Source organism: Anguilla rostrata, chromosome 11, assembly GCF_018555375.3.
Source record: "Anguilla rostrata isolate EN2019 chromosome 11, ASM1855537v3, whole genome shotgun sequence".
Taxonomy (NCBI): Eukaryota; Metazoa; Chordata; class Actinopteri; order Anguilliformes; family Anguillidae; genus Anguilla; species Anguilla rostrata.
In genome coordinates, this window is record NC_057943.1 from 14,259,075 (window position 1) to 14,271,751 (window position 12,677).

The 12,677-nt window shown below is 41.8% G+C and overlaps 1 protein-coding gene across 4 annotated transcripts; it reads left to right on the forward strand.

The window, feature by feature from the left end:
* Positions 1-1,445: 1,445 nt before the first annotated feature.
* Positions 1,446-10,917, forward strand: LOC135234012 (protein-L-isoaspartate O-methyltransferase domain-containing protein 2). 4 transcript variants are annotated; one of them, XM_064298098.1, is made up of 7 exons: positions 1,446-1,596; positions 1,720-1,768; positions 4,118-4,480; positions 5,252-5,354; positions 6,879-7,050; positions 7,210-7,333; positions 7,770-10,917. In XM_064298098.1, exons 3-7 carry the CDS (start codon positions 4,174-4,176, stop codon positions 8,222-8,224), a joined length of 1,161 nt encoding a protein of 386 aa, XP_064154168.1. In that variant the 5' UTR covers positions 1,446-1,596; positions 1,720-1,768; positions 4,118-4,173; the 3' UTR covers positions 8,225-10,917. The 4 variants fall into 4 exon arrangements, with proteins under 4 accessions (XP_064154168.1, XP_064154170.1, XP_064154167.1 ...); XM_064298100.1 differs by having other exon boundaries at positions 4,139-4,480; positions 7,773-10,917; XM_064298097.1 differs by having other exon boundaries at positions 1,447-1,596; positions 4,139-4,480.
* Positions 10,918-12,677: the final 1,760 nt, after the last annotated feature.

A 12,677-nucleotide genomic window follows, 5' to 3' on the forward strand; every position in this document is an offset into this window, starting at 1 on the left:
TCGTCCTCACCTGCATCGTCTTCTGTATAATCGACCGGAATTATATTTGCAAAACCACTTCACTTTTCAGTACATTTTATCCCGAGTGATAGACGTTTTGAGTACGCATTTTCAGTAGCATTTATTTTGTTTGCCCATGACTTCCTTCCCTCAGTATACAAAATGGGTGACTTAGAATTCCTACACGGTGAATATTTTATACATAAATGCTGCCACCTGGTGGCATGATAATATTTTTTATTTAAAATAATTCTGTTGGAACACAAACGGAACATGAAAAAACAAATGTCAGATACTGCAGCCAAATAATTGCGGAAAAATATACAACGTCCAATCACCGCTCTAGTCGACACGCTTTAGGAGACCACAATCATTCTGCCCTTGGGTAATCGCGTTCAGCACTGACACCAATGTAATGTTCAGCTGGGGAAAACAATTTCGCAAAATATTCGAGACATTGATCAAATAGATACCATGCGCATATATTTAAGAAATATTAAACATGACAGAATGTTTTCGCTATAGGCTTAAAATACATCCAGAAAATAACAGGGGGAAACGCGGTAGGCTATAGCCCGCAATTCGAGTTCCTCTGGGAAAAATGAAATGCATTCGCAGCTGTTTGATGATTCAGAAATGAAATTTAGAGTCGCAGCCGACCATCTGCTTCAGAGAGGTCAGTTGGCAATATCACGGCTATATAATGACTATTAGCATTTCCCAGCGGTTGCCCAGGGCAGCGTAGATGGACTCCAGGGGAACAGTGCAATCCATACATTTCTAATTTTAGCCCGCCTTTATCAATCCGACATTGTCATGGAAATTAAATCCATATTCCCCCACACAGTATTTCAATAGGTCCAGAAAGGGTTAAATATTTCTGTGGTACGTGGGTCTGTGCTTTTACATGTAGAGCAGTACTGCTTCCTTGTCAGTGCCAGGTGAAAAGAGGCGCCTATATGCATAATTTTATCTAGGCTATAAATTTGAAAAACGAACGCATGCCCGCGCACACACACTAGTTCGGAAATGAGTAAACTAACGAATTTGCTTTGGCTGCTTACACACGTTGGACGCCTTTTATTACAAACTAAGAAACTAAGACAAAGAAGAAAGAAGAGAAAAAAAAAACACAACAAATACTTTTAAAACAGAGGACTGTGTATCCAGGTAGTGACATTCGCATTGATGTTGAAATGAGGCTGTAAACTAGCTCCAGGCCCAAACCCGCGCGTAACGTTCAGAAAATTAGTTACTTTTATGAGAATTTTTCAGGCAAGGCAAACTAAAATTATGTATTGCGGCTATATATATTCTTAACAGTGCAAAGCGTAGCCTATATAAGCAGCGAGGGAAAACCGGTAAAACTGACATCTTGACGTAGGCTACACAGTTCACAGTTTATAGGCTACTTACCCTGAATTTTCTGCGTTACTGCGCGTGACGTCAGAGCGTCAGCTGGTCAATGTTTACATCCAGCATTGTGCTTGCTGGCCCTGAATGTTTCTGAACAAAAGCTTGAGAAGCGCCAAAACGCTGAAGGAATTATTATTATTAGTCAAAGAAAAAAATAACGCTTAAACCAACACGTCTTCGGTAACCAGTTGTTAATTCCTTAATGTGATTTTGGTGCTGTCTTTGCATGAAGAGTTTCTTTGTTCGTTGGGGCGAGACTTCCATTTACGATTGTGTTTTCTCCTGTTTGTGCTTCTTCCTCAGATTTTCGATTCGGTATTAGTCAACGTAGCTGTTGGTGGCTGCGACAACGGTGAGAACATTTTCCTAATTCACACCCGGATTGTATTTAGTGTATTGCGCTATCCTGTTTGCTGTCGTAATTCTCAAAATAATGAAGAAGAAAAAAGAGATCAAAATGAGGCGCGTTAAGCTTGTGAAGGTAACAACAACAACAATTATATTTCTTCCCAAGGTCACTCGTGCTGCTTTTGTACACATGTGCACGTTGTGCGTTTTAAGAATGTCAAATGACACAGGATAAAAGCATTTTCTTTGCAGATGTCGCAGCAGTATTTTAGGGCTGTTTGGTGTGTAATACAGTAAACACGGTGGACCACTTGCAGGAAGTGTTTTTCGCCAGCTGCTGTAATGGTAGTTCGAACGGGTCTGCAGCGCCAACCCCTGGTTAGGGTGCAGATATCTTCTTTACATACAGCATGCAGTAGCTAGATATTTTGTGTTAAACTGAACAAATGAAAGTTACACCACAAAATATCAAAATACGGCTAAAACAGTCTGTTAGATGTTGGGCATTTTACGTCACCCAAAAGCTCCGATTATTTTCATTTAATTGTTACTAAAACCAAATATTTATAACCAAACCTGCTCTTACAATACATCTATGTGGTTGAAAAGGGTATTGCCAGGTAAATAGTCATTTACAATTGTCCCTCCGCATGCATGTGTTGTATGTGTCGTGAAAAAGCTCCTTATTATCCTTCCTTATTTCCTCTATTACTGCATATTTCTCCCACTGAATGGTTTCATATCTTTAGACAAAATGTAATACTAGACACAGGAAACCTGAGTAAACACAAAACACATTTTAAGCCATTATTTCATTTATTTCATGAAAAAAGTTTTCAAATGCCCATATCACCCATGTAAAAAAAAATAGTTTCCCCCTTAAACGTAATAACCGGTGTCTTTCACCATATTTCACTATATACACTTCATGGCCAAAAGTATGTGGTCACCTGACATCCAACATCTTATCCAAAATTATGGCCATTAATATGGAGTTGGTCCACCCTTTGTGCTATAACAACACAGACTCTTCTGGGAAGGCGTTATACTAGATGTTGGTGCATTGCTGCAGGGATTTGCTTCCACTCACCCAGATGAGCATTAGTGAGGTTGGTCACTGATTGGGCAATTAGGCCTGGCTCGCAGTTGGCTTTCCAATTGATCCCAAAGGTGTCCAATGAGGTTGAGGTCAGGGCTTTGTGCAGGCCAGTCAAGTTCTTCCACACCGATCTTGACAAAACCATTTTTATATGCGTGCCTGGGGGCATTGTCAATCTGAAACAGGTACGGACCTTCCCCAAACTGTTGGGGAAGCACAGGATTATCTAGAATGTGATTGTATGGGGCTGCTGGAAGGTGGCAGTTATGCCATCCAATTGCCTTTTGGGCCCCACTTCAGATTTTCTCTCTGGGTTTACTCCCATAGTCTTTGTCTCACCAAGACATCTCGAAGGCAGTGGAGCGATTTGCCCATAGCTGGGGCAGTGGTTGATGAGTGCTAGGGCATATCCACACATTAATGGACCTGTGCACCTTGTCTCAGGGGTCAGCTGCTGCTTTGAGATCCTGCACAGCTTAGCCTGGGACTGTACAGGACCCAGCTGCCATGTGCAGCCACGAGGAGTCTTGGCGGTGGAGAGGCTTTGTACTGGCAGAGGACGCTTAAGCACTCCGCTCCTCCTTTCACCCCTGAAGGAGATAGCCAGCGTCAGTGGTTGAGAGCAGAAAAGTAGTAACCAAGCAGGTACACAGCATGTGCTTTCTACTAATATACCACTATACTGATGCATCACACACATCCTGTGGCAAAGCCACACACACACACACACACACTCACACACACAGATCCACCACCATGATTAACGGGTGGCAACAACAACATGCAAACATTGTTGGTTGTAAGCTTCCTTTGACTTAAATCTGTAAATCTTTGGCTTGTAAAAACTCATCAACTTTTTCCATTGCTTATGGGTCCATTTTTGTGCTTCTTGCATCAGATTATGGGTCTTCATGCATTAGCCTTGAGTACGCTTGTTTTCTGAATAGCAGCCCTGCTATATGTATAAATTTAGAGAAGCTCAGTACATAGTTCTGGGTGCTCACAGTGCTGATTCAGTGCTGTGGTCATTTTTGAAGCCGGAGTTTTGGGGTATTTGGCAGCTATCGTGTTAAGTGTCCATCTGTCCCTGCCAGTGAGCTTTGACTGTTCCTCTTTACTATTGCAGTTTGTTCATGGTCGGCATATGTTGTCAATTGTGGTTTAGTTACGTCAGAGTCCTTTTTGATGTTTCCGTATTTTTTGTTCTATGCATGTATGTATGTGTGTGTTTGTTTTTATCTCTCTGATCTTCAGGCTTGTCTTTCCTCCAAGCAGAAATTCCACCTGGTCCACCTGTCACTCCAGCCAAGATGGGTGGAGCCGTGAGTGCTGGGGAGGACAATGACGAGTTGATTGACAACCTGAAGGAGGCGCATTACATCCGCTCAGAGCTGGTGGAGCAGGCGTTCCGCGCCATCGACCGCGCGGACTATTACCTGGAGGAATTCCGCGACAATGCCTACAAAGACCTGGCCTGGAGGCATGGCAACATCCACCTTTCTGCCCCCTGCATCTACTCTGAGGTGATGGAGGCCCTGGACTTGCAACCAGGTCTCTCCTTCCTCAACTTGGGCAGCGGCACTGGTTACCTGAGTACCATGGTGGGCCTCATTCTGGGTAAGCCACACTGTCATGTAGAAAAGTCAACTGTTGGCTCAAAGGAAAGCCACAATTCTCTGAACTGCGCACAAGTCTTTGCGAAAACGTTCATGTTGAAAAATATAGTGCTGCAGTTCATTTCTGACTCTGTATTTGTCCACTCAATCCAGCATTGCAGAGATTTTACTAACAATGATGTGTCTCTAAGTGATTGACTGAGTAAGTCAGAACCATAAAATTTATTTAAGTTCCTAAAAGTTTTCAGGATCATTTCTACCTGTTCCACTTGTTTGTTCCCATATTCCCAAAGTTCCAATTTTTGTTCACATATCACTCAATTCCGATGAAATATGTATATACCGCTTATGCTTTATTGGAATTACAGTCAACAAAATTGTACAGCTTGTTAAAATAGCTGTAGCAGTTAAAAATGCAAAATATTAGAGAATTTTATCAGATTTATTTTAGAGACATTAATAATTACGTTTGTGTTTTCAGTCTACCCAATGGATGTTTGTAATACCATAAGATTTCAAGCAATTGAGTGGAGAAAACCCTGCAGAACAACAGTCACTACAGGAAGTGCTTTGAAAAAGTCCATTCATTTTATCTTGTCAGATTCAATTACCATTTGTACAACTTCGGTTTCATTTAAATTTTCTAATCGGCACACCCCATCACATTTTAATTGGAATCAGCCACAAAAAATGTAAATCATAACAGATGCCTAACAGTGATATAGACTGAACTCTCATAATTGTCTGACCTCTGAACTCCTTGTATCCTCAGGTCCATTTGGTGTAAACCATGGGGTAGAGCTGCATGCTGATGTGATAGAGTATGCCTACCAAAGACTGGAGTTTTTCATCAAAACCAGTGACAGCTTTGACAAGTGAGACTCCTCTCTTTCTTGTTGTGATACCTGGTAGTCTCAGCCTTTCAATTCACACAGTCCATCAGCTTAATGACTTTACAAATCAACCAATCAACCAGTAAAATTGCACGTAATATATTAAGCAATGACTTGCCCAGTCCAATTCTTTGAATAAATCATCATGCATAACAGGTAAGAGCTAAGCTACAGCTACAGCATGCAAACATTTCTGTTGGCGATAAGATTGGTGCATTGCTGAGATTGCTGGTGAAGAGCTGTCGTGTAAAACAGTGGTGGCACATTGACTGCTCTCTGCCAGTAGCTTATTCAGTTTGCATTTCAGTAAAGCTGCAATTGTCCTGGGCACACACACAGAGCCTGACATTCACTGCTGTGTGGCAGTAGAGCATTTGATCCAGAGAGAGAGGCCAGGTCCCTGGAGCATATTTAAGCCAAGCCTCCGTTCAGTGGCTGATTTGATTTTGAGCATCTCTGTCTGAAAAATCCCTGACAAGATCAATTCTCACTCCAGTGGAGGCATTTTGTATCACTGTGGCTGTTTCACAGGAAACATTCAAAACCAGGATGACATACATTAGAGCTTGTTCCCCTATCAGTCTTAAGAGTTGCCATAGCAACTAGGGTTGCCCTAAAATTTTGTATCCTCCTTGTCCAATGAATGCTCATTCTACCAAGGTTCATCCGCATTCCAACCTAAGATTTCAGGCAGACAATCTTACAAGCCAAACTCATACAGCCAGCAGGGCCCAAAAGAAGAATAGATGTGTGTGTGTGTTAACAGGAGTTTATATGTTACATTACATTACATTTATTTGGCAGACGCTTTTATCCAAAGCGACGTACAAAACATGCATTTCATGGTCATAGACAACTACTAAACACAGGTTCAGTAAGATACAATACTTAATTTCTACAGCTATTCCTAGCCAAGAACACAGTTTAGTTCACACAGTGAACACTATTCAGACCTAACCTCTGCAAAGCCAACTAGGCAGAAGAATAAGCTACAGTATTAGGACAAATACAAATTACCAAAAAGTGCTGGGATGGGGCAACATGTAGCAAGTGTCATGAAAAAGGGGGGGGGGGGGAATTAGAGTGAAATATACAGCATGGTGGTGGTTAGTCTAGGTATAGTCTGAAGAGATGAGTCTTCAGGCCATGGCGGAAGATGGGTAGTGAGGGGGAGGTTCGGAGAGGGACGGGGAGTTCGTTCCACCACTGGGGAGCTAGGGTGGAGAAGCTCTGTGATCCCTTTGGTCGTGTGGGAGGGGTTACAAGGTGCCCTGCTGCCGCAGAGCGGAGTGGTCGAGCAGGGACATAGGATCGAATCATGTCCTGCAAGTAGATGGGGGCTGTCCTGTTGGCTGCAGTGTAGGCAAGGCATGGACAAGCACACCACATATCTCCAAGCATGTGAGCATGTGAATGGATGTTCACTGGTGTAAATGCATATATTGTGTCTGACTGTACTGTATATAAATGAATATTAACGGGCTTATGTGTGGGTGGGGCATGCAGGTTTGAATTTTGCGAGCCCTCCTTTGTGGTGGGAAACTGTCTGGAGATCACGCCGGAGAGCAGGCAGTACGACAGGGTGTACTGTGGGGCGGGGGTGCAGAGGGAGCATGAGGACTACATGAAAAACCTGCTGAAGGTGGGGGGGATCCTTGTCCTTCCCCTGGAGGAGAAGGTAAGTCACATGCGTACGCAAACTTACTGTCACACACACACACACACACACACATGTGCAAGGCCAGCATGCACAAGTACAGACATAGTCATGTCAAATACATACATAGTACTGCATGCACAGCACATATATTCATTGTCTTCCAACTGTTTTTTCCAGCTGACCAAGATCACTCGCACTGGTTACAATAGCTGGGAGACCAAGAAAATCATTGCTGTTTCCTTCGCTCCCCTGGTGTTGCCAAAGAACAGGGATAATGGCAAAACCAAAATGGTTCCACTACGTAAGTATTTAAATGTTGAGAATCCAATAGGATTGGACATATGTAAAAACGTAGTCTTCATCATGGGCAGAACCACTCAACACATCAGAGCAGGATGCTGTTTTAATGACATTTTGTTACTGTTAAATGTTTAGATTCATAGCTAAAGCCTATTGCAATGGTGACCAAATGGTGATGAAATATCATAGGACTGCAATGTCGTAATTTTCATCAAGTTATTCAGTCGGAGCCTGAATACATATCTTCTTAAAATTAATCTGACAAGAGGGAATATTTTAGGGTCAGTTATATTATTTAGTTATAAAATTCATTCTCCAATCATGATGACTAATGGTTATTTTTTGTTCTCTCTCTCGCGCACACACACACCACTTATCTCCACAATCACACCCCTTTTCTGTGCTTGGGCTGCTCTTGATCCTCTGCACTCTTGAAGCAGCCATGTTCGAGGTGCGATCCTTGCAGGATCTGGCACGCATTTCCATCCGGCACACCCTGAAAAAGACGTCGGGGCAGGAGCGCGGGCACGGCGGGGGCGTGGCCAGGGGCGGGATCGGGGGCGTCCCCAAGGCCGGCCCGCGCTTCAAGCGCAGACGCATGCACCGGCGGCGCATGGACTCCGTGCTCCTGGCCAACAAGCACGTGTTCCTCAACCGCATGCTCCCGGGGCCCATGGACGACAACAACAACTGCGACGGCGCCGAGGAAGAGCGGGCGGACGAGAGCGAGATGGGAGGCGAGGCCGAAGAAGAGGAAGAGCAAGAGGAGGAGGAGAGGGAAGGCAGAGAGCTCAGGTCCGAACCTGCTATCAACGTACTAAGAGAGAGGATCCTCGGTTTGCCTCTGCCGGAGCCCCTCAAAATGTACCTGCTCTATTACCGTGAGAAATAAGATACTCCCAGTGCCACCCATCCAGAATAGTTTTATTCCAGATGCAGAGATAAACAAGACTACAGTTTCCAGCGTCCTCCTCCCTCGACAGGTGTGGCAAACTTTGTAGGCAAATAAGCCACCTTTTTTTCCAAATGAGCCTCCCTGGGTCTCGGTTTGCTCTTGTTGCTGGAAGGAGAAGGAACACTTGTTTTGAGGAGAGTGGGTGGTTCTCGGTGGATAGATGGGAAGTATTATCGTTTGCTTTGCTGTACTTTTCACTAACTTCTCTCTGTTTGTGCAATGTAATATTTGGTCTGCCGTGCAAAAATTTCAGTTTAATTATGACAGTGTAACTCTATGGAGGCTGCATGGTCTTGACTAATAGCTGGTGGAAATTGTGCAAGGCACCTTTAAATGATGGATTCTCAACTCCCGCCACTCACCATCTCCCGCCCTCCACATCTCTGCTTGGGAGTTGCTGTTTGATAGCATATTCTAATCTGAACATAGGCCATGTTCCATACTATTTAAACTCCAAGAGTTTGCTGTGGGCATATCATTTCATGTAGTGAGATACCTGGAGTTGCAGTGCTGCCTGTTCACCTATAGCAACGTAATGGAGAAAAGACTAAGAAAGTTGGCTGCTCATTTTCTGTCTCTGTTGATTTTTTGAAAGATATAGTCTGACTACTGACATTACCAGGCTCTTATAATTAGCACTTGACTGTATATCCCATTTTAATAAAAATCATCAGAATTTGGGGAGAAAAGCAGACAGCTGGACCAGTGGAAAGTTATAGCTGTAGTGTGGCCTTATGAAAGGGAGAAAAATATTTTGGACAATAATGTATTCAAAGGATAATGTAGTTAACCAAGACAGTTTGGTATGTGAAGAGGATGTATAAATTGCTGAATGCTCTTTTTTCGCACCTTATTCGGGATCACTTTCAGTTGTTTAATGCTAGGATTTTGCATTGTCTTCATTACAGTAAGAGTTGAGTTTATTTCAACACCAGACAGTGATGTTTGATGGTTTTGGGAAGGGCCAGAGGTACTGGATTGTTTGGAAGAGGAAACTGGCTGATGCATGCTCATGTATGTCTATTTGAATATGTCTCACAAAGATAACTAAGGTATCTGAAAGCCAAAGGTGGTTAAAAGTTTCCTGAAAAAATAAAATCAGCAAGGTAAAATTACAGACCTGCTGTAAGAAATATACATATATTTATTGATAGACAAAAAGAAAAGAAATAACATAATGTGGCACATGGACCTCGCTACCATATTCTGTGCCAAATGTGCCTCCTTTGCCATAACAGTTGAGCTTAAATACCATTCTTTTTTCCATTTTGGCAATATAAGTCTGTCACATTCCTTTAAATCGGTCCATTATTAAGCTTGCCAACATCACATGGAAACAATGGCCACATCGACTGTGTCTGCTACACAACAGAAGAGGTTAATCCTACACAGGGCCAATCAGAATTTTTTCAGTGTAATTCACTGAAAAGTTGTACATTTATTGGCCCTTTATTTTTTCACACAACTGCTTCCGAATGCTAGGTGGTTTATGTGAGATTGAACAACTGGTCATCAGAGTAAAGGAAGTGTTGAACACTGTAGGGTGCAGTAGGGTGTAGCTTCCTCTTACTTCTCTAGAAGGAACCTGCAACTCCAGTAGACTTTGCAGTAGTACAGCTATCTGTATGGGCCGTTTGAAAAGGGGTTTTTTTTTAGGCCCTTTATCTAAGTGGTTCCATGTGACACAGGAGCCAGTGGATGATGTGGCACTGTGCATGCTGGCTGGACAAAAAATGACCTGGCCCATCCAGCCTGCACTGCTTCTACCCTGTCCTCTTTCCAGAGCTGTGCACGCAGAAGGTCTTTCTTGTGCTAGTATGTGGTCATGAAAGCAGGGGGCGTATAACAGATATTGGCTGGTTCCTTTCAGAGATTAAATATTTTCTCTCATTACTGCCATTCATTTTGTTTAGCAAGCATAGCATCCTTTACTTACCATAATGAGCAGATAGGCTCATTTGACTCTAACCCGTGCAGTCTTCATTAATATTGTTTGCACCTTTTTTATTTTCATTCCATTACCTTTGACGTCTACACGTGCACATTTTTTCCCCAACATATAAAAAAAAATGATGGAATGGATTTACTAAATAGCTTTTCCTTAGGTCATTATGGTTCCTGGCCAGCATTATTAACAGTGTGAAAAAAGAGGAAAAATGCTGATTATTGACGGAACAATTTATAGCCAGATGGTGTGCATCATTTTTTAAATTTTGTTTAATTTTCGAAAGCTATAGATTCAATAGTTCTTTGTGTGATTTTTCAACCATATTTTCCTCATTTTGGATGAGGTCTAATGCATACGTATTGATTAAAGTTTAGTAACAGAGTGACAGTGAAGCTGAGGACATAATTAGTTCCTTTTGATACTGACCACCGACTTTATTCATTTACAAATAAGCTGTTCTAATAAGTGCGATGTCAGTGCCAAATGTTACCTGCGTGGACCCTGCATTTCTAAAGGAATCGTTCTTACGATGTTTCTGTTTGTACTGTATCTCTAGGGTTTTCATAAGTTTCAGCATTTTTGGCAATTGTAAATTTGTTGTACTTTTGCACATATATGATGTGTAATAGAAGATGTTTTATTGGCTGCTGTTGACAGAATTAAATAAATGTGGAAGAAATGACGTACGTGTTTTCCATTGTTCAGCATATTCAAGATCATGTCAAGGCTTCCATTGCCACAGACTGGCACAAAGGGCACTGCTATTTAAGATATCTGAACAAAACTAAAACCCAAACCGTTGAAATTTAGTGCACTAGAGTAGTTCATGGTTTGGCTTAAGTTTTTTGTCTCAGTGAAAAGAAAATGTGCCGTAATTGGCACTGGACTGCTTAAAATTTACTACAGGCATTCACTGCACACCAGCTGAGATCAGCAAGATTATATATCCCACTGATCAGTGTGATATTTCCACCCATAATGCATGGGTTATAATTACAATTAGGAAAATTGCACAAGTGCTATTCCTTTGGTCATCAGCAACAGTAGCCATGACAACATGCATGCAACATGCACCTTGACTACCTTAAAATAAAACATTCTCAGGGGCCTCATTTATAAAAAATGTTCTTAGATTTATACTTGAACTTCGTCTTAAGATCCTTTTTCGACGGTGTGCTTACGTTCGAGTCATAAAAGATACTGAGCATAAAAAACCTTGCTTACGCAGGTTCTAAGAAGCCCATTTGTAACTTACGCATATGTGATCTATAAATCTCAAATTAACTTAAAATTGACGGCACCTGAACGTTCAATCAGCGATTTTTGCTAGCACAAATGAGGGTTTAGTCAGGAATAACCATGGACCGAAAGAGAAAAGCAAACTTTTTGGAAGATCATCATGCGCAAAAAAGTCATTCCGGTCTCTGAAAACTCCCTTCTAAAAGCACGGTTTTCAATGTCTTCCAGAAACGCAAGAACCGCCATGGTTACTTTTTTCTAATTTGACACACTATTTATAGAACATCACATCCTGTTTTTAATTCAAAACACCTTGCGTCTGGCAATTAATTCCTCACACCTTTAATTGATAATTCCTATCAAATTGTACATAAAGCTAATGCAAAGTTCACCACAGGCTTGGACGCATATGCATCCCAAACTGCAATACCCCTACATAACCAGCAGGAAAATCACTTACGTCAAGTCTAGAATTTGCGTAGAGATAAGATCATTTCCACGTCAAAGTAAGGTTTTATAAATAATTACTTATACATGATCTTCTGCGTACGTCATACGTAAGATCAAAATTGATTGTAAGACCGTTCTATAAATGAGGCCCCTGGTGTGCATGGTTAATTTGGTACCAGTTGATGTAGCATGTGGCACATAAATCACATGAAGCCCCTTTTACCTGCAAAATGCCATTTGAAACAGCTTCCCTGATGAATCTTTCAGTTGCATCTCTTCAATTTGGATGGCACTGACAGGTGGGCCATAATGTTGCTCAAAGCTGTGAATAGGCTTGGCAGTTCATACAGATGCACAGACATTTAGATTACTTGCATGAGATAGGGGTATCAAGAGGTTACCCTCTGAGGTTAAATCTGTGCGGCCTTTGGTATTACACCAGCCACATCTTTCATGGCAATGAATGGAATCAGATGGGCAAGTACACAGTTCCTTTTGGCTTCTCACCTTACAACAGTTAAAGAACTGCTAGGTGAACACCTCCACTGTACAAGAGGTAAAGAAAGTATATCTTGATGTCAAATTAAAGCCCATGAAATTGATATAGTTTAAGTACTATTTTGGGAGATATTTTACAGGTTACATTTTTACAAAAATTCTAACTAGGTCTTCCGTTTTACCAACATAGCATAGTATTTTCCCATCTTGGTATCCACCATTACTGGGAGAATTTTGATTAATGAAACATCAGTT